This window comes from Pleurodeles waltl, chromosome 5 (genome assembly GCF_031143425.1).
Source record: "Pleurodeles waltl isolate 20211129_DDA chromosome 5, aPleWal1.hap1.20221129, whole genome shotgun sequence".
Lineage (NCBI taxonomy): Eukaryota > Metazoa > Chordata > Amphibia > Caudata > Salamandridae > Pleurodeles > Pleurodeles waltl.
In genome coordinates, this window is record NC_090444.1 from 132,811,391 (window position 1) to 132,837,984 (window position 26,594).

Here is a 26,594-nt window from a genome sequence, read left to right on the forward strand (position 1 = left end):
AAACTAACATACAGTATTTTTACTCAAATTATGATGTTACCTTTGCATATGTTCCTATAATAGCGCAGCTAAGCCAGATTGCTAAAGATTGGGATGCTAAAATAATGAGGGAATTTTTCGAGCCAATGCAACCTTTTGAAACGGCTCACGCTCATAGGGAAAACCTTACCTGCTCGCTCTCTGCAGTAGAAATAAGCTTTTTAGATCGCACAGATGATAGAAGGGCACAAATGAATGCGAAATTAGAAAAAGAACTACATAAGAGGACTTCAGTAGATAATTATGATTTTGCCGCAATAAAGACACAAGGGAGAATAGCTTTAGATGCTTGGCATGTAGGGAAATTTTGTATATATCGAGGTGAATCTTATTATGATAACATTTTTGTAGGAGCGAGAGAGTGTAAACATACGTTTATCTTTAAGGCCAAATGGACATTCATGATGAACGGACTTGACCCTGTCATTCCAGGTGTATATTACATTTGTGGGTATAATGCCTATTATCGTCTTCCGAAAGGATGGTGGGGGAGATGTTATTTGGGTATAGTGTTCCCAAAGGTTTATCAACTGGATGACCTATCGATGATTCCAAAGACATCTGGATCCCATCGTATTCAGAAAAGAGAGACCGCAGCTGCTGTGGTAGGAGATATATTTGGAGCCATGATTCCTTCATTGGGAGTTGTGTTGAATTCCATCAAAATAAGAAAGTTGTCTACTATAGTGGATAACATGTTGACAAAGTTTTCAGGTGCTATAATCCTGATAGATGCTGAACTTGCAGCGGAAAGAGCTATGACTCTTCAAAACAGGCTTGCCTTAGACATTCTTTTAGCAAAGGATGGCGGCGTTTGCAAAATGCTTGGTGCACGACACTGTTGCACGTATATTCCAGATAACAGTGTGAAAATTAAAACTATGCTTGCTAATCTAACAAAGGAGAGTGCAGATTTGAAGGAATTGAAAGAACCAGGAGTGTGGGAGAAGGTTGGAAAAGGACTTGCTTCAGTGGGAAATTGGATTGGGGGAATTTGGAATGGAATATTACTAAAAATAATGCAGGGAATACTAATAGTACTGATTTGCAAATTTGGAATTTGGGGAATAAAAAGGGGAATAATAATGATTATGGAAAGAATTAAAAGAAGGAAGGAAGAGAAAATGATGAAAAGAATGGCAGAAGAATACAAAGCGAAAACTAGGGGAATTAAAAGGAAAAGAGAACTGACAGAATTTTAATGGAATAAAATTTGTGGGCGTGATTTGGTGTGATGACAAGTAGTCATCAGAGGAGGGATTGATGAAGCTGAAATGAAGGTTTTACATTTATTAGTGCATAAACGTAGTGTGCAATAATCATGTGTGACTTTAACCGAACTAATAAAGATTGTACGGGGACAAAATGTGCCCTCAGAGTAGTTTGCCAACATTTATAAGCGTGCTTTATATAACGTGATGTATTAGAATTGCACTAATCCGACATAATCATAAACGTCTGCTATGATCTGCTTGTTTGAAATGTTTTAGCTTAGCATTACTTTAGTGGAGGCTTTGGCCTAGTTGCCTGGTCTCACGATTTAGATGCTCGTATTTTTCCAATGTGCTAATAAACGTGTATTTCTGCTTGAAGCTGTACTTTTCCACTGAGATCGTTCACATGCTTATCTTAAAGTTTCGTGCCAGCTTGGCATTTTTCTCTTTGCTCCAAGGTCGATCTGCAGGTGCGGACAATGGAAGCTCTGAAAATGAGTTAATTGGTATAAAATGTTGCAACTTGCGTACCCGTCTCCAAGGATAATGTATGCTTAAGTAAAAGCTTGAGAACTGTCGTTTTTGATTGGACAATTTGAAGCTAACCTATGAACCCTCCAATGGAAGACCCTACTGGATTTGAACTGTTGCCTATTTAAACCAGGTGCACGAGAGGAAAGTAGCCATTACCAGCCCGATACCCGCCATTTTGTAGGACTTTGCAGCTATTATGGCCCACCTTGCTGCGACGCCATTTTGAGAGACTTTGATGCTTTCTCTAATCGAGAGAAAGAGACTTTAAATGATTCTTGCCCTAGAGACTTTAACTCTGATTTGTCCCTTTGCATGAAGTAGTAGTTTATCTTGCCACCGTGAGGCAACTGCCCCGTCCACCCCTGCCCCTTTGCCCCGTCCCATGCTGATCGAGAAACGGTACCTGTGAGACGAAGACTTCCTTGAATGCTGATTGTAATTGGTAAATATGAAAGGAAATTGTACAATTGCATTGTGTTCCTTTTAGGTAACCAACTGCTGATTTTTGATAAGAGCCCTAGTTAGGAGTTTTTTCCTAAATTAATGTTGCTAAATTGTTTTTGCATGAAGTCCCACATGCCGATGCTAATTTGAGGTTAGATGAGGATTCCTTTTGTTGCACGATGCAATTTGAGATCTTGTTATGCTGACTAAATGTATGCAATTAGCCCATTACAGATTATAGTTTTAGTGATTTGCATTGCTATTATCGAATGCCTTGTTATTCAAATGCTGCATAGATTGCATCTGTTTCGCCGTTATGGACAGCTATTAATGTTCATTTACGTTTATCATTTGGTGCTGAGACACATCTATATTGTGCTAGCTGTGTTAATATAGGGAAATAAATTCACTAACTTTGAATAAACTGGTGTGGTTATTCCTGACTGAAAGGTCAGGGTTCGCCGAAATGTATTCTGGATTGATTGTTAAGTGTTATGTTGATCAGGGCATTGCTTATGTTCGTTATTGATTATTGGTTTGATTAAATTGACTGATTAAGGGTGGAGAGGGTCCCACTTAGCCAAAAGATTCATCGGCCTAAAGAGCGTCCAAATACAGGTAAATTACTGGTACGGAACGCTCTATCAAGTGCCATCCTCTCTGAACATAGCTTAAAATGTTCCTTTGAAGCCAGACACTAGATGCGTGGTGCACAGAAAAAAACAGATGAGACATTACTGAAAATGAGTTGTTCCTTCTTCAAGATACTCAGCAGTTCTTTGTATCAGATTGATGCACATTAATAGTTTTTAATATGACATGCAGTTATTTGCTTACTTGAAAGATCCCGTGGCTGACAGACTCACTTGATCCAAATATGCTGCCAACACCTGAAATTAAATAAGATATGAAACAAGACTTGTTTATCAACTTATACGTGTTGGCTCAAGAAAATCCAAAGACGAATAATTAAAGGCCTAATTCACAAGTATGTTGGAAGTTTGTGTAACTTGCTCCTAACTTACTACTAATTTAATCACGAATTTCAACAAATAAACTCACACCTATTTGTGAAAAAAAGATTTGTGAATTAGGCCCTAATTTCTATTTTCTTCTCTTCATATTATAAATCTTTCGAAATTGTTTTATGTACTATAATCACCATTTGCAGAAACTCGCTACCCATGTAACTGTCTCTGTTCTTAGCATCTGTCTTTAAGGCAGTATGGCATATCTCCTCACCTGGTTCAATGATGCTTTTTATAATTAAACATGAAAGATAATTTGAATCAAAAACAAGCTCTCAGGAAAATATAACAGATTTAGGAAAAGGAAAGTCAATGAAACCAAAGCAGAACAACTCCTGTCTCTGCTGGTTGCCCTCTGCCAAGGTGTACCACTGGGTTCCATCTTTGCATCCTCTCTTTAATTTTTATCTTGAATGTCTGGGTGATCTGTTTCAGGAATCTAGTGTTTTTTTAACAGCAACTTGTCTATAACTTTCTGCTTTATTTGAAAGTCTGCGTGGTAGGCGACATGCCACCCCTTCCCCAGGAATACGTCTCTCTTGGGTGAGAAAACAACATGTAAAATTCAATCAACAGTGAACTAAAGATTGTTCTGGTGGGGGTGGGTCACTGTATGTCATGTGATAGATCACGACAACAGCACTGCATTCAGCATTCACAATCTACCACTACTTTGTAAGGTAAAATATATCATAACTGCTCTTAATTCCACTAATACCTCCTAGACCTCGTACAGGTGAAATTAAGAACAATAATTATATATATACTTACCTTACAATGTAGCGGTTTTAGACAGTTTAATTTATTTGTGTTTTGTGGAGGCACCATAGCAATTTACAATAGAACCCAAGCATAACAATCATAACGAGAATACCGTAGAGTTGCAGCCTGGGAGGAATGAAAAGCAAGAAATCGGGTGTAAATGGGAGGAAAACTATACATAAGCAGAAATCTCCAACAGTCTATGCAGCGTATATTTGACATATAACCTCAGACAAATTAAAACACATATTGGAGTGTGGGCGGGGACAAGAGGAACTTAACCAACGTGTCTTTTAAACAGAAGAACTTTGAGATCTTTTTTGACGGTATCATGGCATGTGGTCAAACGAAGGGTCTGAGAGGAGTTACAAATTCTTGTGGTGCTTCCAGAGAATGATTGGTTAGGCTGAAAGGTGTGGGGTGGGGTGGGGGGGGGGGGGAGTGGGGGGGGGGGGTCAAGGAGAAGGGATTGAGCATTTCTTGACCACTGCTTGGCTACCAAACTTTTCAATTTGTCAGTTAGATACAATGGTGTAAATGAATGTATAAGGGTGATGTGGTCACATTTCTTGCAACTGGTCACTAAGTGGGCTTCGAATGCTCTGAGCCAGCCTAAGTGAACTTTGGGAATGCCAGATCTGCTAATTAAAGGTCCTGTTCTGGGATTAGTTGCCAGATTCCCCATAGCAGCCTTAGTTGGAACCGTGCTGTTGGCCCGGACTGTGATATGATACTGAAGTTTGAGATGGCTGACAAAAGTGAATCCAAGAGTAATGGCATTCTGAACAATGGAGGGACAGCCATTCAAGGTGGGGAGGAGTTCCATCCAGTCTTGAACAGAAGGTAGGTAGTTAGAAAACAAGCTTATTGGGACAGTTGTCCATAAAATAGTTTAAACAATAAAACCATTTTAAAATTTAAAATAGACTTAAAACCCATCCAACCCACCCACCACCCTTAACCCTACTGTAATACATCTTTAAAGCTCTGTTTGACAGAATGTAAAAATTGAGCGATTCCTTCTGTCATATCTAAATAGTGCATTTCTGACAGCAGCTGTATTGCCTTCATCCTTTGTGCTGCTCTGTATTTAAAAAAACAAAGTTTTTAGAAACTTAATCCGATTAACAAAATAAAAAGCACAGTCCATAAGTATATGTAACAAAGAACATTCCGGGGGCAGTTACCATCTCTATGGTTCTTTTGGTCAAAAGAGCTTTGAACTCCTGCTGCAAGAAAGGTCCTCAGAAATAGTAAATCATAACACCACTGAATTTGTATTCCACCTGTCCTGTTATCGTCTGTCACCCTGTCAGAAAGTTTTGGATCCTGCCTCCGACAGGGTGGCTATGACCATGTAGGGTACACCAAAGAGGTTTGGAAGGGGTGGGAGCTGGAGTAGCAGAAGAATGGGTCGGACACCGTCCTTGTCCTCTTCTGGGGGTATCGCAGCCACAGCCACGAAAAGGCTGGGAGATTGTTGTCCCTGCTGAGGTAGTTGGTGGTATGGAAGCTCTTACCATAACCAATGAGGCAGTGAAACTGCTGGTGTGGCTGACCCAGAGCAGCAGAAAGGCCCAAGGAGCATGCTGTGGTTCTGCGTGTCTTCCAAGCTCTCCGGGGCAAGTCTGCTTATTCCCCAACTGTCTCTATCTTCGATTCCCTATCAGGGAAGTAGACGAGAACGACTGCCCACAGCCTGCACCACAATGCTCTCAGGAGGGGATTTCTCTGTAAGGAAAGATGGGTCACCCGCAGCAGGGCGATGGTGTCTGGTGACCTGGCGACGCACAGGCAGACTCAAGCAGGGTTTGGCCCAGGTACCTAAAGTGTATCAGTAAGAGTCTCACTGAATGGGAGTAGAGGCTCAGAACTCGACAGGCCACCTCCATCAGAACATTAGTTTTAACATCCTGAGTAGGAAGTTGAAGATCAAGAACCTCCGTCACCCTCTGCATAACCTTACCAAATGAAGCTTTGTACACATTGGCTGGCCTTAGAGGGAAACTAGTAATGTCTGGGGAAGTATCTACAACACTGGCATCTTGGAGGTCATTGTGCCCGCTGTCCTCTAGATAAAGCTGGGCAATGTCATCCCCAGCATCAAAGTCCCTATTATTGGAGTCCAAGCTGAACAACTCATGAAGGACATGAGCACTTCTAGAAGATAGAGGGACAGTGTCTGAACAACAAGGGTGGTAAATAGGTAGTGGCTTTGATAATGAAGCGTGTGGCCTCGGTTGAGGTAGCACCACATTGGCATCGGACAGCAGTATGGATTGGCCATCGTTATCCAGAGTGTATGGAGTGGGCACTGGTGGATCTTGTTCTGGTATGGGTATGGTATCGTTGTGGTGTCAGGGAGGGAACCAGTACAAAGCTGGGCAGGAGCCCTAAGTGGATCCAGAGGGCCCAACTGGCACAAGGGTGACTCTTCCAGCAGAAACCCAGTTGGGAGGCTTCTCTGCTTCTTGGGGCCCACAGGCACACCAGAGGGAGCCTGTAACATGCCAGAAACACCCTTCATCGCCTTGTGTGAGTCCTAGATTTTATGTCAAGACCTGGAGGCCAACTGTAAGAAATGGGGTCTTTGGTTGGCAGTCAGGTTACCCCCTGTCCAAGCAAGGACCCTCACTCTAGTCAGGGTAAAAGAGAATCACCCTCAGTTAACCCCTGCTTACCCCCTTGGTAGCTTGGCACAAGCAGTAGGCTTAACTTCAGAGTACTAGGTGTAAACTATTTGTACCAACACACACAGTAACTTAATGAAAACACTACAAAATGACAACAAAGGTTTAGAAAAATAGAAATTATTTATCTAAACAAACCAAGACCAAAACAATAAAAATCCACAATACACAATCAAGTTATCACTAAAAATGCAAAAAGAGTCTTCATGTAATTCTAAACACACACTAACACTTTTAGCGTGAAAATGTACCTTTGGTGCGTCAAAAATAACCCTGCACGGGAGAGTATGCGTCAAAAAGGGTTTGGGATGCATCGATTTCACTCATGAGGGAGACCTTGGATTGTTTTTCCTATTGTCAGGTCGGGCGCGTAGTTTATTCTCTCCGTAGGAGAGCAATGCATCGATCCGGTCAGCACTCTCGGTTCCGGGCAGGCCTTGCATTGTTTTTACACGCACAGCAGTACTTATGTCAGAAATCCAGCCGCACGATGATCTGAAAACCACGCAGCGCGGGTCACGATCTCACCAGCCTCCGTCAGCGATGCTGTGCGTCGTTTCTCCAGCCCCCGGCATCGATCTTCAGGTTGCATTGCAGGCGAGCATCGATTTTCAGCTGCGAAGCCGGCGGCACGTCGATCTTTTCCCCGCACGGCATTCTGTGCGTGGATTTCTTCCTCTTAGGCCGCCAGCTTCTCCTTTCAGGGTCCCAGGAACTGGATGGGCACCACTTGGCAGGGTAGGAGTCTCTCCAGAGACTCCAGGTGCTGGCAGAGAGAAGTCTTTGCTGTCCCTGAGACTTCAAACAACAGGAGGCAAGCTCTAAATCAAGCCCTTGGAGATCTTCACAAGATGGAAGGCACACAAAGTCCAGTCTTTGCCCTCTTACTCTGGCAGAGGCAGCAACTGCAGAACAGCTCCACAAACCACAGTCACAGGCAGGGCAGGTCTTCTTCCTCAGCTCTTCAGCTCTTCTCCGGGCAGAGATTCCTCTTGGTTTCCAGAAGTGTTGGTTTTGGGTGCCCTTCTTATACCCATTTTCTCCTTTGAAGTAGGCCTACTTCAAAGCAAAGTCTCTCTTGATTGTGAAATCCTGCCTTGCCCAGGCCAGGCCCCAGACACTCATCAGGGGGTTGGAGACTGCATTGTGTGAGGGCAGGCACAGCCCTTTCAGGTGTGACTGACCACTCCTCCCCTCCCTCCTAGCACAGATGGCTCATCAGGAAATGCAGACTACACCCCAGCTCCCTTTGTGTCACTGTCTAGTGTGAGGTGCAACCAGCCCAACTGTCAAACTTACCCAGACAGGGAATCCTCAAACAGGCAGAGTCACAGAAATGGTTTAAGCAAGAAAATGTCCACTTTCTAAAAGTGGCATTTTCAAACACACAATTTTAAAATCAACTTTACTAAAAGATGTATTTTCAAATTGTGAGCTCAGAGACCCCAAACTCCACATGTCTATCCACTCCCAAATAGAATCTACACTTTAATCATATTTAAAGGTAGCCCCCATGCTAACCTATGAGAGGGACAGGCCTTGCAACAGTGAAAAACGAATATAGCAATATTTCACTGTTAGGACATATAAAACACATTACTATGGCCCTCATTAAGACATTGACGGAAAGTCCTGCTTACTGCCATTCCGACTGCCGCCAACATACCGCCGCAGCGGCGGTTTACCGCTACCCATATTATGACCCACACATATCAATCCGTCACTATACAGCCACACACACAAGTCCGCCCGCCCAAAGGTCGGTGATAAACTGGCGGTAGCAAAACCCACACAGTTACGCCAACAGAAATAAGCCCACAACATTATGACCCATGAATTATCGCGGCGGACATTCAACCGCGGTAAACCATTGGGGGTACATACCAACGTGCTCAAAATACACACACACACTAACAAAACAACACTACAATGGACAATTCAAACGACACACACCTGACACACACACACACACACACCACACCCACAACACTATAAAACACACATACACACACACTACCTACAACCCTTTACGACTCAAATAAATTGACAACAGAGAGAGAGAGAGAGACACCAAGAGCACCCACAGAACAAGAGCCACAGAACACCATCACACATACACCATCCACGCACCTTACAGCACACACCCCAAGACATCACCCCACATACCCTCACACACACCACACACACTACACCCATGGCACCACAAAGACACCCCAGGTTCTCAGAGGAGGAGCTAAGGGTCATGGTGAAAGAAATCAAGGTAGAGCCACAGCTATTCGGATCACAGGTGCAGCAGACATCCACTGCTAGGAAGATGGAGCTATGGCGCAGAATCGTGGACAGGGTCAATGCCGTGTGCCAGAACCCAAGAACAAGGGATGACATCAGGAAAAGGTGGAACGACCTATGGGGGAAAGTGCATTCCGTGGTTGCAAGACACCAGATAGCTGTACAGAGGACTGGCGGTGGACCCCCACCTCCTCCCCCACAACTAACAACATGGGAGGAGCAAGTCTTGGCAATACTGCATCCTGAGGGCCTGGCAGGAGTAGGAGGAGGATTGGACTCTGGTAAGTCAAATCTCTATTACTGTCACCCCCCTACCTGCATGCCATCACATACCCCCACCCCTATCCTCACTCCCCATCACCCCACAAACTCACATACACCCCACCATCACAACTCACCCATCCCAATACCAAGCCCTACATGCACCACCAATGCATGGACATCACTCACAGACCTGCATGGGCATCCATCACTAAAGCATGCACACTAGAGAGAATCCCCTAGCCCACAAAATCACTACTCACACAAGGCAAAGCTGACAGGGCAATCACAATCATACAGGGCAACACACCCATGCACAAGATGTCAAACGCAGAAACAATAACACCGCATTTACATCCCCACAGGTTCCCCACACAACGTCACTGGAGAGGAGGTGCCAGCAACATCCAGTCCCCCCAACAGAAGAGGCCCACAGTGATGACAGCAGCTCTGGACGCCTGGATCTGGATGACCAACCTGGCCCACCAGGAATCTCCGGACAGTCGGTTACCCAGGCACAGTCCCATACCACCACAGAGCCTCCCCCCTCAGGAAACACCACCACAGTACCCACCCAGCGGGCCCATAACTCTGTCCCCAGGACACCTCAATCAGCAGTGTGCCCACCACTACAGGGACCCCAGGTAACCCCACAAACACAGGACGATCAGGGACCTGGGGTCAGTGGCAGTGGGCACACGGTTCAGGGGACAGAGGCACAGGACAACAGGGAAGCTGGAAGGACTGATGTGCGACAGGGGGAGGACAGGCCCAGGGAACCAACTCTCCAGGAGGCACTCATCAACATCCTGGGAGCATACCACCATTTCCAGGAGACTATGGGCCAGATACTGGACAAGTTGCAGGTGACCCAGCGGCTGCAGGAGGGACAGTATCTGGGGATCAGGGAGGACCTGAAGGACATCCACACCACCCTGGTCACCATTGCAGGGGTGCTGGCCGACATGGCCAACACCATGAGGGAGGCAGTGGCACTCCAACGGGCCCCTGACACTAGCTACATCGATGAACAGCCCTCCACCTCCGCTGCCACTAGTGGACAGGAGGCCCCGCCACAGGACCAACAGGCCACCAGCACCCCTACGCCTGCAGAAGGAGAACCACCCTGCAAACGGTCCCTGCGATCCAGGCAGAAGCCAGAGAACATTGCCAATACCCCAGCTAGGAAATAAGACTCTCCTGATTGTCACCCTTGTGTCCCACTCTGTCACCCTGTCTACCTTGAACTGCCACTGCTCCACTTCCTATGCCCCCTTGGGCAATACACCTGTGATACTAATAGACTGGACTCTATCCTGGACTTCTCTCCACCATCAACCCAGCCCATTCCACTACCCCCTCTACTTTTTAGCACTTAAATAAACACCATTTAAAAAATACAAGTATGGAGTCTGTCAATTGATTGAACAAAGTATTTGTTTAACAAGCTTTAAATACTGCAATACAACTGCACAGAAATAAATACATAGGAATGACCTGTAGTAGGCTGCAGTCAACACATCAGGTGCCAGAGTGGGGCACAGATATCTGAAAATAGAGATGCCAAAGGGTACAGTAAATGGCCATAGAATTGGGAGAATGTGTCTGCCATGTACAATGTCAAATACAAAACTGTCAATGCAAAGTGAAGTTACAGTGTCTTACCTGTGTGTCACTGGAAGTACTGTAGTATAATAGCTGTTCTGTTGTCCTCATCCTCTGCCTCCTCATCTTCACTGTCCACAAGGTCCACTACTGCCACACACCCATCTCCAGCCTCATCCTCCTGCAGAAAAGGCACCTGTCGTCTCAAGGCAAGGTTATGCAACATGCAGCATGCCACGATGATCTGGCACACCTTCTTGGGTGAGTAGTACAGGGATCCACCTGTTAGATGGAGGCAACGAAACCTAGCCTTCAGGAGGCCTAATGTCCTCTCTATTATTTTTCTTGTTCGCCCATGTGCTTCAATGTAACGTTCCTCTGCCCTTGTCCTGGGATTCCTCACAGAGGTCAGCCGTCATGAGAGGTTGGGATAACCAGAGTCACCTGCAAATATCGAGGGATACTTGTTAGCCAAACACTAACCCTTATGGCCAACACCATACCCATACACCAACATATACCGGGTAGGAACCATGGGCTCACCTATTAGCCACACCCGGTGCCTCTGGAGTTGAGCCATCACATATGGGATGCTGCTATACCTCAGGATATAGGCATCATGCACAGACCCAGGATACTTTGCATTGACATGGGAGATGAACTGGTCCGTCAGGCACACTATGTGCACATTCATCAACAAATGCAATATGTGTATCTTGAATAGCCCCAATAATGTTGGGGATATGTCCCATTGCATAGAAGTCAGCTTTCACTGTGGCCAAATCCTCCACCTGGGGGAAAACCATGTAGCTGCGCATGTGTTTAATCAGGGCAGACAACACTCTGGTCAGCACTATTGAGAACATTGACTGAGACATTCCTGCTGCCAAGCCCACTGTCACTTGGGAGGAGCCACTTGCCAAGAAATGGAGCACTGATAGGACTTGCACCAGAGGGGGGATCCCAGTGGGGTGATGGATAGCAGATATAAGGCCAGGCTCCAATTGGGCACACAACTCTGTGATTGTGGCCCTGTCCAGTCTATAGGTGAGGATAATGTGCCTGTCCTCCATTGTTGCCAAGTCCACCAGGGGTCTGTACACGGGGAGATGTGTCCATCTCCTATTCATCTGCAAAGGTTGTAATCTAGGGGGCAAAACGGTGAGCAGCTGGTCAGTATTCCACATTTCCAAACACTACACTGCATTGCATGTTGTCACTGTAACATTATGTCGTTGGATAGGCCCAAATGGTGCCTATGCGTACTGTAACGCAGTTAGGTGCCATGGCCTGCCCCCTCCCTGAAATGGCATCTGTCTGTCCTGTGTGGATGGACATGTGGAAATTAGGTAATGCCACTGACGTTGTGCGCCGTTGCGGGAGGCGGTCGAGTACCGCCATGCTACTCCTCATTGGTTGTCACTGGGCCCTATGGGTTACAGTGGCCAATGGTGATGTACGCCGACTCACTTGCTACCTGACCTTCAACAGGAGAGGACCTACACTGCAAGTGCTGCTGTGACCTGTGTCTGGAACCGAACATGGCTCGTGTCACTGGGGAAAGGGCCCCTGCCTTCATAGCTGCGGAGTTGGAGAGACTAGTGGATGGGGTCCTACCCCAGTACGAAATGCTGTATGGGCCTCCAGACCAACAGGTGAGTACACTGTGAGCACGATGCATGGGGCATGAATGCATGGAGTGCTGTGTGTGAGGGCCAAGTGTGGGGGGTTGGTGGAAGGGTTCTGGGCAGCGTGATGCATGTATGGTGGGCAATGTCTGTGCGTAAGGGGATGTGAGGGCTATGGTGGGCCATGAGTGTAACAGGCCGGACAGTATGACTGATACCTTTTTCTATGTTTCTTTTTCTGCAGGTCAGCGCCCATCAGAAAAAGGGTATATTGCGTGCCATCGCCAAGGACGTGTGGACCCTGGGGGTCTACGGCAGGCGGAGCACCCACAGTCGCAAACAGTGGGAGGGCCTGAGATGCTAGGCAAGGAAGACGGCGGAGGCCCAGCTGGGGTGGCCTCCCAACGAGGAAGGGGTGCCCGTCAAACCCTGACCTCCCTGATGGCCTCATACTGGCGGTGGCCTATCCGGAGCTAGATGGGCGCTTGAGGTCATCACAGCAGCCACAAGGGGGTGAGTACAGTTTCCCAGTATACCACTTGCATGTGGTGGGGTGGTCACCGGGTGGAGTATGTGGGCCTGTGGGTGCACCTAGGCCAGGCCGGACATTGCAGGGTAGGTCCCATGTTGGGCAGGGTTCTGATGTAAAATACCTCCAACCAAGCAAGTAGGCATCCACTACTGGGCAGGGGTCTGTGGGTCTCATGTATGCTGCTATTGCCGTTAGGTATTCCTGTCCATTGGCTGGTGACTAGCTTTGAGACTGTTAGTGCATTGTTGTTCCCTGTGTGTGTGTCGTGTACGCCAACAGTGGTGTTGTTGCTGCCATTGACCAAGTGTATCCTTTGTCTCTCCCCCCCACTTTTTGTTTTGTCACCCTGTCCTTATGTGCATTAGCATCATCTGGTGGAGGAGCAGAGGCACTGGTGACGGAGGGAGCCGTATCCCACAGGGACCAGAAGGCCAAATCCACCGACGGTGAGGGCACCAGTGGGATGGAGGGTGAGGGGAGCACCACGGTGGAGACAGGTGGGGACAGTTCGGACAGTGATACCTCCTCCGATGGGAGCTCCCTGCTGGTGGCGGACACCTCTGTGCCCACCCCAACTACAGGTACAGCTGCCACCCCCTGTACCAGCACCACCCTCCCAGCAGCCCCTCAGCGAGTTTCCCGTGCCCGCTCACCCAGGAGGGTGGGCATCTCCTTTGCCCCAGGTACCTCATGACCTGCCACAGTTAGCCCTGCTGCCCTGAGTGAGGAGGCTAATGACCTCCTGCGACCCATCTCTGTTGGGCAGTCAACCATAAGGAATGCCATCCAGGGGCTGGCAGGCCATTTGCAACAAACAAATGCATTCCTGGAGGACATTCACTCTGGCATGGCGGCCCAACAGAGATCAATCTAGGCTCTGGCCTCCTCACTGATGGCAGCCATTGTCCCTGTCTCTAGCCTCCCCCTCCAACTTCCTCTACTCAGTCCCATTCCCCTCAACTCCAACCTATCCCAAGCACACATTCAGACCAGCATGCACCCAAGACAATACGCAGGAGTGGCTCAGGCAAACACAAGCACCACACATCATCCCACAGGCACTCACAAAAACACCATCCAGATGCAGACATAACATCCACTGCCTCCACTGTGTCCCCCTCCTCCTCGTCCTCTGCCACCCTCCCAGTAGCGTCTCCACTCACACCTGCATGCACTACCCACATCACGCCTATCATTACGCACCTCTCACTGGCAGTCACCACCCACACATCCATGCACACGTCCCCTGTGTCCTCTCCTACTGTGTCTGTGCCGCCTCCTCCCAAAGTACACAACAGCCATCCACCTCACAGCAGCATCCAGCCCATGCACCTGCTCCCAAACACAGCAGGCAGGCACCTCCTACAACCACTCCCTCTTCTTCCACTCCCAAACCTTCACCCTCTTTCCGCCCGGTGTCCCTAAAAAGCTTTTCCTCTCCGCCATTGACCTCTTCCCTACCGCTCCCCCGTCCTTTGCGTCGGGCCAGGGTGGTCAGAACCCAGGCGAGCACCTCAGCCACCCAGTCCAAGGCCACAGTAGTGTCAGCAGCTACTGCAGGTGGGAGAGGCTCCAGGGAACCAGCCATCAGCACTGACAGTATTCCTGCACCAGCTGCCAAAGGGAAGGGCAAAGAGGCACCCCCAGCTGCCAAGGGGAAGGGCAAGGAGGCACCACCAGCTGCGAAAGGGAAGGGCAAGGGGCCTGCACCTGCAGGCAGGAAGCACAGAAGGCCTGGTGCTGGGACTGATTCTGAGCCCCCTCCACCAAGCATGGAGGTTCAGCCGTCTGAGGCTGCAGGGGGAAGGGCTGGAGCCTTCCCCACCACTGGCATCCCGGACACCAGAACCACCACCAGCACTGCCACCAGTACTGCTACCAGCACCGCCACCAGCACCACTGCCAGCAGTAGCAGCCCCAGTGGGCAGCCGTCTGAGGCTGCAGGGGAAGGGCTGGAGCATCCCCCCACCACTGCCTGCACCGCCACCAGCCCCGCCACCAGCACCACTGCCAGCAGCAGCAGCCCCAGTGGGCAGTGTCCGAGGCTGGAGGGGAAGGGCTGGAGCCTCCCCCCACCGCCACCAGCACCACTGCCAGCAGCAGCAGCCCCAGTGGAAACCCATCCGAGGCTGCAGGAGAAGGGCTGGAGCCTCCCCCCACCACCACCAGCACCACTGCCAGCAGCAGCAGCCCCAGTGGGCAGCCGTCCAAGGCTGCAGGGGAAGGGCTGGAGCCTTCCCCCAGCACTGGCATCCCCGACACCGGCACCACCACTGCCACTACTGAGTAGCCATCACCGGTGGCAGGCAGTGTGTAGTTCTGCCTCCATGGGTTGTAGTGCATCCTGGACCCTGCAAATCCTGTAGGTGTGACACCCAGGTGAGAGACTGTGACCTTGCACTTCCCAAGGGCTGCATCACAGGACACAAGGCCCCCTCCAGAACCAGTGGAAGAAGTCATCCACTCAACACACCCTTGCCAGGATGAAGCACACTGGGCACAAGGCCCCCTCCAGAACCAGTGGGAGAAGCCATCCACTCACCCCCTCCTTGCCAGGATGAAGCACACTGGGCACAAGGCCCCCTCCAGAACCAGTGGATGAAGCCATCCACTCACCCCCTCCTTGCCACGATGAAGCACACTGGGCACAAAGCCCCCTCCAGAACCAGTGGGCAAACCCACTTGAGAGACTGTGGCTTTGTACTCCCCAGGACCAAGCAGTGGGCAAACCACCCACTAGAGAAACTGTGGCTTTGCACTCCCCAGGACCAAGCAGTGGGCAAACCACCCACTTGAGAGACTGTGGCTTTGCACTCCCCAGGACCAAGCAGTGGGCAAACCACCCACTTGAGAGACTGTGGCCTTGCACTCCCCAGGACATCGCAAAGGGCATGTTGCCCCCTCCAGGACCAGTGGTGTTGTACCATCTTCCGGGTGAGGTGTCCCTCCCCCCGTTCCCCGTCCCCCTGAGGTGCCTGTGTATTTTTGACCTGATGCCCCTGCAGTGTTCTCACAGTGTTGTTGCAGGAGTTAAGTGGGGCCTTGGCCTATGTGTGGTGGCCCCGTGGCCCACGGACATGGAGGACTGGGCAGTGTCCCTCCATTTGTATATATGTATATACTGTTTTGATTTTGAAGCACAAATTTCGACTATTTTATCTTATTACACTCACTTTAATCTATTCCTTTTGTCCTTGAATTATTCCTGAGGGGTACGGTGTAGATATGTGATGTTATTGCATCTGTTTGTGTGTATGGTGTTGATGGTGGGGGTTGTTCCTCCCCCCTCCCTGGTGTACTAGGCGGCAGTACTCACCGTGGTCATCTTCGCCGGTGCTGCTGTTCGTAATGCATGAAGAGGTATACAATCATGGGGAAGATGTGCAACTCTGGCACCATGGCGTCGTGGTTGTTCCCTGAGTCTCCAGAGGGCATTCCTTTGCCTTCTGTGTACTGTTTCCGCTGTGCTTTTGATGTCGTTGGTACCACCACAGAAAAGGTGGCAAATAGGCCTGTTGTAATACTGTGGGTGGTACATTGTCTTCCGCCTGGCTGTTGGCGGTTACTGCCGCAGTGCTTGTTGCTACCGCCGTGGCGGTCGGTGTGTTAAAGTGGCTGTCTGTGTTTCCGCCGTGGTCATAATTCCATTTTTGTTGCCGCCGGCCTGTTTGCGGTATTACCGCCGCTTTATCACCGACCACCAGGGTTGCAATGAGGGCCTATATGTCCTACATTAACCATACACTGCACCCAGCTACCTAGGGCCTACCTTTGGGGTGTCTTACATGTAAGAAAAGTGAAGGTTTAGACCTGGCAAGTGGGTACACTTGCCAAGTCGAATTTACAGTTACAAACTGCACACACAGACACTGTAGTGGCAGGTCTGAGACATGATTACAGAGCTACTTAGGTGGGTGGCACAACCAGTGCTGCAGGCCCACTAGTAGCATTTGATTTACAGGCCCTGGGCACCTCTAGTGCACTTTACTAGGGACTTACTAGTAAATCAAATATGCCAGTTATGGATGAACCAATTACATACATTTTGTATGGGATCACTTGCACTTTAGCACTGGTTAGCAGTAGTAAAGTGCCCAGAGTAACAAAAACAGCAAAAACAGAGTCCAGCACACATCAACAACCTGGGAAACAGAGGCAAAAAGTTAAGGGAGACCACGCCAAGGATGAAAAGTCTAACAGTTTCTAATTTAAAATAGCTTCATAATGACTGCTTAGTGGTGGCAATAAAGGATTTACTGCATAATATTAGCCTTTGTGTCTTAAATAAAATCCAGATATTCCATCCACCAGGACTGTGGAAAATCTATTTGTTGCTGCATCACTGAAGGCCCAGAATTTCCAGCTGCCAAGAACAGGAAGCAATTCCAAAGACAGTTACTTCAGGAGCGTGACCTGGAGGCACAATGATGCCTTCGTGCCTTCTCTGAAAATCCAGGGTGGTGGGCAGGGCTGAGTCCTACTTAAAGTTCTTTTTGGATTTGCCCGAGGACTTAGATCATGAAGAAAACCTGTCATGGGAGTCAACTCAGGAGCTGGACCAGAACCTATCTTTGGACCTCGATGGATTCGGGCTCTGGGTCTTGCTATGCTTCACCAAGAAGAGCTTCACTTCCCGATCTCAAATGGTTTTGGGGTCCATCAAGGCACGGTCTCTGCAGGCCTTGGAACTGTTGTCCGACACCAGGCACCATAGAAAACCATATGTGATTCAGTCATATAGATTTTGTGAGGCATTTCCCACAGGGTTTAAGGCTTGTGAATTTGGCAGGTGACATCTTTACTTTGCATATCGTTTTTGGAAGACCGTCTTGCACATGAATTTCAATGAGACAAGTCGTAGGTCCGGATGTGCCTCTGTTGGCTCTGAAAGAAATGAACTGATGCCTGCATGCATGAGGTAGCAACTATCTAGTCCCATGCACGTCATATCCGATGTGGAATGACATCAATTCAGAACCATCAGCGCCACCTGATGGCAGGCAGGGGTACTGCTAAATATTTTCTGGATCCAGACTGATGCTTGGGGGGAAATTCAAAAAGTGAGGAATCTGCAGTTAGAATGCTCTATCAGAATTTATTTTTACAATGTAACAGTACATTTATGTGGTCATAATGTTGATCACCTGCCCGATTTGGAGATCCCCGTCTTTCTGGTGGGGATATGTCTGCCATGGCTACCTTCACAGCATGTCACGGTTGCCGAGCAGGCACCATGTTTAAAACATCTACTGTGCAAAAAATGTTTTGCAGGGAAATCTAACTCCCAATGCAGAAATGTATTTTCTCTAAACAAAAAACAAATGCCTGACGTGAAGGAAATATTCTCCCTACACATTGAGACCATTCTGCGTTTTCCTTGCCCATGTCCACCATGCGTAGCATGGTGGATATGGGAAAATCAGGAATAGCCAGCCCACCCTCAATTGGGCTTAGCGACCTCCCCAATAGCCCAGCATTTCTGTGGTAGCCAGACTCTGGGTCAGTCTAGGCATACCATCAGCAGAGCCAACTGAAACTCCTCCCTTGGCAACCAAGAATCTTCCCCCTCAAGCTGCGCAGGTGAGCTGGCACTTTGACAGGACAAGAGGAGTTCCTTTTTATAGCATTCTTCCTATTCAAACAAACTCTACATGAAGCCCTAGTTTTCTAAAACAACTTAATCTCCCATGAAACTGATTAGATATGCTTAACATTTTCTTGCACATTCCAATAAAGCAAATGTTACTTGAGAAAGCAAAAGAGACAGGTTTGATTTTGGCAGGTCTGTAAATTATAATTATCCTGAAAATCAACCTTAATGTTGCTGTGATTTCCAAAATATGGCAGCTATTACAGCCAAGTGTAATTTATGAGATAGCAGATAACAGCAATCCTGTGACAACAATGGCTCCAGATAAAAATTTGCATCTACTATAAAATTCACGGTTTTTCTATGGTTACGTTCTGTAGCAGTGTGCCTAAGTTTAAAAGAGTGTAAGTGGTAGATAATGTGGCTTTCATGAAGTAAAATAGTAAACAAATCCCATTTAATACCCCCACTTATATAATCAAATCACATTTAGAAAATATGCCAAATTGTTATTATTCTAATCACTTTTTTAGGTTGAGACCTACCACATCTGGATGGTGTTCTATCACTACATCTACCCCTACATCGATGTCAAAGTATTAACCCACAAGAATAGTGCATTCACTATATTGAAGTGACCATTACCTCACAAGATAGGCAAGTGGATTTGGGATTCAAAGTTGTAAATAAATACCTACTTTGACAATACAGTGATAGGTGAAGCAATGAATGCAGTATTTGTATAGGTTGATCTCAATATAGTGGCCTACATCGCGCTTGGATGCCTGACTTTTGCTTTAATGCTATACAAATGCCCTTGACGAAGATGGACTTGAAGGAGGGTTTGGTTCAGATAATATATGTTACCTATGCTGCCAGGTTCCACAGCTTCACGTTCAAACCTTCCTATACCCTTTCACTCTCGATAAAGGTCCCATATTGGACATAAGCATCTAAACTTGCCCACTCTCCTTGGCTGAAGTGGCATTTTGTGTGTTGCCCTTGGATAGTAGTGGGCTACATGGGACATTAGCCCACTACTATCCACCTCTGTGGGCACACACAGGATATGAGACCGGTGTGATTGGGCAGCATGAGCAGCTGTGGGATTCCAAAGCTACACTATGGTTTTGAGTGGTTTCCTTAATGGAGTTGGTTGGGTCTGAATAAGTGGATTTAATGTTGTTCTTTCTGGTTATGAGGAGTGATCAAAGAAACAGCTTCCCATCCAGGTTTACCTTCCACCAAATTGACTCCCACGGGTTCCAAATCAATGAAATGGCACTATTTAGGATTTACTGTACTTGACTTTCAACACTACAGTCAAATATTTGGCTTTCATCTGAGCTTTGCATTTCTCCTGTTCATGCTGTTTCCCTAGCCTACCATTTGTACTCCTAGAGTTGATACAACACACAGTCTTTGACCTCTAAATTCCAAGCAGTATCTCATAGGTGTACTGTTACGTTGGTAAATTTCTGCTTGCTTTTATGTATCATCTCTGCTTGTTCTTCTGTGACTTATGGTGAATTTTCTGCCATGTTAGCTCCTCCTCCTCCCTTTGATCTTGACTCTACATCTAAGAAGGGCTGAAACTGTTTCCCCATCTTCTTCCCCTAGGACAGAAGATATGCCATGGTGCACCATAAACGTTAGTAATCCTCAAGACACCAAGGTTTCCCAAGGGGGCGAAATCATACAAAATTGAATATCACACAATTGGCTGACCTTGCTGACACAGAGACTCGATCAGCCATTCTGCATAGTGAGCATTTTTAATGTGCATGCTCCCTACGATTATCGTATTACTCAGAGGTACTAATCAATATGTAACTGAAGCACTCTTGAGTCTGATTTTGTTGTATAAGATGCTTAGATAGCCATAATAACAGACCTTAGTCACAAACATAATTATTTATCCTAGTGACCTAGTGCTTAATTTGTAAAAGATTAAGGGAGTCATTATGACTTCGGTGATCCTTTTACAGGACCGCCAAAGCCACTGCAGGCAAAAGACCGTCAGTACTGGAGGTCTTTTGCCCACCATATTAGGAGTGTTCTGCTGGGCCAGCGAGCGAAAACAGCGTTTTCACCTGGGGCCCAGCAGAACACTCACCACACACTACAACATTGACGCTGGCTCGCAATTGAGCTGGCGGCAATGTTGTGGTGTGTCGGGTGGCACATTTCACTGCCTGTAATTTGGTATGGGGCTGTGCATGGGGGCCTCTGCACTGCCCATGCTAAGCGCATGGGCAGTGCAGGGGCCCCCAGGGATCCCCTGATGCCCCCATTCAACCAGCCTTTCCATGGTGGTGTTAACCGCCATGGAAAGGCTGGCGGATGGGGACTCATAATCCCCAGGGCAGCGCTGCTTGCAACTGCCGGGACCACCAGGCTGCAGCAGCCTGGCGGTGTCAGAGGTTGGACCGTGGTGGCCCGCCACAGTCATAATGGGGCGCATAATGCGGCCCTAAGTGTTGATGAATGAAGTTTAGTTCCGAAGATGGCAGACACTGCTTTGAAAGTATAGGGTGCCAAAAACCAAGTCTGTGTAGTCTTGATTCGATCTCATGCTTCTTTCATCCATCATCAGACACTCATGCAGGACCATTTTGATCCCTGCTTTCTCCTACTGTCACTGTTTTCAGTCTTTCTAGTCCATCTTCCTTCCCCTCTTTGTGTTTTCTATCTCTTGCCCTGGTCTGTTGAGGAAACATAACTGCCAACCCTATTAATGAGTGTTGGTGGGCCCGCCCGGCAGCCACTGGCTCAAATTAAGCTCTACAATAACCCCGCTCCTACAAATCTTCTGACTCCTTAAATATTCAAATAAATGCACCTGATAATGTAAATCTTTTCCATTTTATTTCAATAGCAACAATATTTTAATGAAGATGTCATTGCCTCACATTAAAAGGAAAAATTGGAAGAGTTGATTTTAAATATGTACGTTACTATCTCATGCCCACAGCCATTAATGAATTCCAAAGTTAATATCAAAGTCTTATGGATAGTACATACCCATTCGTCCCAGGATCCTTCAGGTTTTGATGACTTGTAGGGCTCCAGCCTCTGCAAAATAGTCTGACACGCATTCTAAAAAAGGGAAACAGTTTTAGCATCAGGTTCCATCAATTCAACTACAGCAAGCAGTCAAACTTATAAAACAGAACACTGGAATGATTAATATTATATAAAGACATGGTAACATTTGGATTCAATTTCCAAAGTGAACAAAAGCTTTTCCTATATGTACAGCCATTTGCAGAGTGAGGGGCAAATTGATAATTTCTGCAATATCTCTTCCTTGGTATCTGGTGTCAAAAACAGCCCCTTGAGCACAATATCATGTGAGTCTCAGGACAACAAGACATTTAACTAGGATTTGTGTCAAAGTAATTAACAGGTTTGTAGTGGTAAAATAGGTCTCATCTCCTGTATATCAGTGTTAACACAGGTTCACAGATGGTATGTACTGGCATTCATGTTGAAAAGAACCATAGATGTTAACTAATGAATTCTGAAATACCTAGTTAAATTACTTAAAATCTAAAGGCATGAGCTTCCACCTTGAGCGAGGCAGAGTGGTGGATATTCAGCTTTCATTTATAACATGGCTTTGTAAGGGGAACAAAGGTAAGAAAACCTTAAGCACAAGTCAAAAAGGGAGCCACTCAATTCAGGAAATTGACTCACTTTTCTACTATTCGGCGAAAAGAACTTTGTCTTACAGCAAAGACTAAGAATTTGAATAGAGGACTGCTTTTTCACTCTTGTGGCACCAGGTATTCAAGCTACCAAATGAGCTTTCTTTATCATACGATTCAAGTGTTAAAAATGTCCTTTTATTAGATTCCACTCAAATGGGACAAGTTATCATCACCTGGCTTAGTGTTTTCCTGTTTAGACTATTCCATCAATTTATAACTCGTAGCCACTGGATGCATACTTTCAAGATAACATATAAAGTAGAACTCCGCTCAAACAGCATTCATTCAACACAGTGGAACTCTTGTCTCTTTGCCCCTTCAGTCTTTTTACTGTCTCCCTCTGGGTAAATGTATCACTTTTAACACAATGCGCATTGCACACTGAGCCCCCATCCATAGCATTAGACCATTCTTCCATCAACCTAAACTCTGTAATGACAACCAGACTAGATCACCATGTTCTAAGTCAGTCCCCTTCTAGACCCATTCATTCCTTTAAAAAAATGTCCCTCTGGAGTAATTCAGGAAATTGACTCACTTTTCTACTATTCGGCGAAAAGAACTTTGTCTTACAGCAAAGACTAAGAATTTGAATAGAGGACTGCTTTTTCACTCTTGTGGCACCAGGTATTCAAGCTACCAAATGAGCTTTCTTTATCATACGATTCAAGTGTTAAAAATGTCCTTTTATTAGATTTCACTCAAATGGGACAAGTTATCATCACCTGGCTTAGTGTTTTCCTGTTTAGACTATTCCATCAATTTATAACTCGTAGCCACTGGATGCATACTTTCAAGATAACATATAAAGTAGAACTCCGCTCAAACAGCATTCATTCAACACAGTGGAACTCTTGTCTCTTTGCCCCTTCAGTCTTTTTACTGTCTCCCTCTGGGTAAATGTATCACTTTTAACACAATGCGCATTGCACACTGAGCCCCCATCCATAGCATTAGACCATTCTTCCATCAACCTAAACTCTGTAATGACAACCAGACTAGATCACCATGTTCTAAGTCAGTCCCCTTCTAGACCCATTCATTCCTTTAAAAAAATGTCCCTCTGGAGTAAGCTGTCTCAGTCCAGTGGCCGAAATCTGCAACTTATTTACCTCCATTTTTTTAAACCATTTCAAACCATCTTCTTTAAACTTACTGTATGATACAAAGCACTTCTAAACAAATATATTCAGTGGTACATATCTACATGCAAGGCCGTACCTATTATCTCACCTTTCTGTAACACCTCATGCTTATGTGAAGCTACCAGTACCACACCCAGCATCTTCTATACAAGCCAAACCAGAGCCAACAGGCTACCAACCAAGCACTCCAGAGGTATGCCCAGGAACCTAATGTGAACTGGAGTGTATTGAAGCCTAGTCAGGCCTAAGAAGGGCTGAAAATTGTATAAAATAGAATAAAATGCAGCAGAGATATAACACATTTCTGTTTTCCAGATAGAATGTGTGCAACTAAAATAATAAATTATTTCTTAAATACATATGACTTTTACATCACTGGAGCTCATATATTGCTGATTTTGTTCATCATATCTGTGTTTGTGTCACACATCTGCCTTTGAAGATTAGTCTCAAGCATGTAAACTGTACATACAAAGACTGCCATCCCATTGAGGTCCGAACTGAGGGAAGCGGCAGTCGGCGATGCGTTGGGGACAGTCATGGTGCTGGTCTCACTGATGTGGACTTTGTCGGTGGGGATTCCAAGCACTCTGCTGGCAACCTGATGAACAAGATGAATGGTTAGGGAAATACTGTTTTGGTCATTGCAGTTAAAACCCACTGCCACATATTTGCCTCTAACTAGAAGTCATTGTTTATCATCAGCGAAAACTGCAATCATGCAATCATTTTACTGAGTTCTATGAAGTCCATAAAAGGTGCCCTGAAGCTCCAGACCTTCGCTGGATTAAGTTTTACAAATATTGCCTAGAAACATGTGCATGACTTAGGGTCACAGGTGGATAATATTGTGTTCTTCTGGAACGACTACACTTGAGCTACTTGCTTCCAAATGTTCACGTTACTAGCTTGTATAATGGCCACTATGACCATAGTTCCAGTTTCCCTAGTGCCATTTATGCCCAAATATCCATTTCCTATAATGGGCAAGTTCACATAGCTGCTGCCTTAAATCTCTCGTATGCTGACATTACAGGTGTCCAAGGTGCAACAGAACGACCGCTTTACCAGGTTGACCATATTACCACGATCCACAATGCCTCATTTGACATCCACCCACTACCAGTGTCCACAGTCTCCAAAATGCCCCAGTAAGTCTCCATTAATGCAGTTGCCACCATCACAGGTGCTGAAGCAGATATGCTAATTAGAAAATTATTAATGAAGTTTATGTGTTCAAACAATAAAAAGCTTGTAGAGAAATTAATTGCAGAGAAAATAATGTGCATGTTTGAAAATGTGCCCTCAGGGCATGACAGCCACTTATACAAGATTGTACTAATATAACTGAAACTGTATGAAATGATGACAAATATACAAGAATAATGTAGCAATATCATACTGAAATGTATAACCTATGTTTTACCTTAACTTGTAGTGCTAACTTAGCTGAAATCATGGCCTAGTCTTTCTAGGCCTTGCACACAGAGAGCAGAAATAATAACCGCATTTGCAAGAAGCATCACATGACCCTGAACTGCCCGATGTTAAAGTTGCTTAGCTAGAAGTTTCTGCAATGTACCGGCGGTGTAGAGTAGGCTAAATGTACTTTCCCAGGACTTGAACAATGGAGACACTGACTGAAGAGGAACATGCAACAATTTTGATATCTGAAGAACCGGATGATGAGGACATCGTATAGCGGACCAATCCGCATCTTGTGAAAGGACTAATATTAAAATTGGTAGATTTGGTAAACAAATACTATAGGTTAGTCATATCTGCTGACTGACTGACCAATTAGGTATTAGGGGGATGGACTGGGAGACCCTAATAAAAAGTCATGACAAGGGGCTAAAACTTCAGATGCAAGGGGAGAATTGATGACGTCAGGAGACGCTGTCCGAGGTTCTGTAGTTGGGCTCATAATCTGTGAGCCTGATGCGTGGCTGACTAATTGATGACCTGAAGACAAAGAGTGACTTTGTTGCGGATCCATCCTGTGGATAGATAGCTATGAAAATGTGACTGACAAATTGTGCCTTTTCTTCTGGGTACCAACTACGCTGATGTTAGAATTCTCACTTAGATAGATTTTTTCCAAATTAATGTTTTTCTCTAAATTGTTTTGCATGAAGCCCCACATGCTGATGCTAATCTTGGCTAGGTAGGCTATTAGGGGTGACGTTGACAGTGAAAAATGATTGACAAGCTATTTACTGAACTATGATATTAATGCTGGTATTCTTTTGACGTGTGTAGGTGCCTTTACGCATATGTTTTTCTTCAAGTTATGTTATGATGTTTTCCATTAACCAATTAATAACTGAGCTCATTGACTAAAGATTGATCTAACAGATGATTTAGTATTGTAATCAATAGGGAAATAGAATTTGTTTAACTCTTCACCGAGTTGTGGTAATTCATGAATAGATGTTATAGGTATTGTCAGTAGAAATTAATGGTTGTCTATGGTGATTATTGATTTCGGTAGTCTGTACATGACTAGGATACTCCATGCGATCCAAAAGGTTCATCGACCTATACATGTCCCCTTGTAAGTTTACTTACTAAGGACCAGGTGTGCTTGCAGTTTTTGGTAGCAGCTTGATGGTTTGTTTCCTTGGAAAACTAGTTATGAGATGATTATTGGTTATGATGGTAGTTTAAGTTAGGGTTAGTTGTTCGTATTTTTTTATGAGGTTTGAATTTTGTTTTTCTGAAATGGCAATTTTAGCAAAGATGATGTCCCCTTGAGCCCAGAAATGACTTTCCCAGATCCTGGATCCCGCTAGTAGAGATGGGTATGTTCTTGGCGTTCTTGTGATAGTATGAAAGTGGTAGGTTGCGCTTGCACAGGCTTAAGCAAATCGCAGGTGAATTGTGATGTGAGGTAAAGTAGGGAGTTTGCGTACTCCAACTGAGGTCAGTAGGAGTGTGCGTACTCCACAGTATGAGAGTAGGGAAGTCGAACTTCACATGTGTGTGGCGCTTTGTGCTAAAAAATTGTCCATGTGGTTGTTGGTGATGTACAGACTCTGCATGGGCTAAGACTCCAGAGTATATTGATAAGTGTAGGAGGCACTTGGTTATATGTTGTAATCTGCCTGGTTTAGTAGG

General features: G+C 46.1%; 1 protein-coding gene across 1 annotated transcript in view; it reads right to left on the reverse strand.

Annotated features, from left to right (window-relative positions):
- Positions 1-26,594, reverse strand: part of LOC138295473 (xanthine dehydrogenase/oxidase-like) — a 794,335-nt gene that overhangs the window by 156,558 nt on the left and 611,183 nt on the right. The window contains exons 29-31 of the mRNA XM_069233806.1: positions 23,947-24,075; positions 21,641-21,715; positions 3,069-3,121 (exon numbers count right to left, since the gene is read on the reverse strand). Coding sequence (XP_069089907.1) covers positions 3,069-3,121; positions 21,641-21,715; positions 23,947-24,075 — 257 coding nt within the window. The remainder of the gene's footprint in view (positions 1-3,068; positions 3,122-21,640; positions 21,716-23,946; positions 24,076-26,594) is intronic.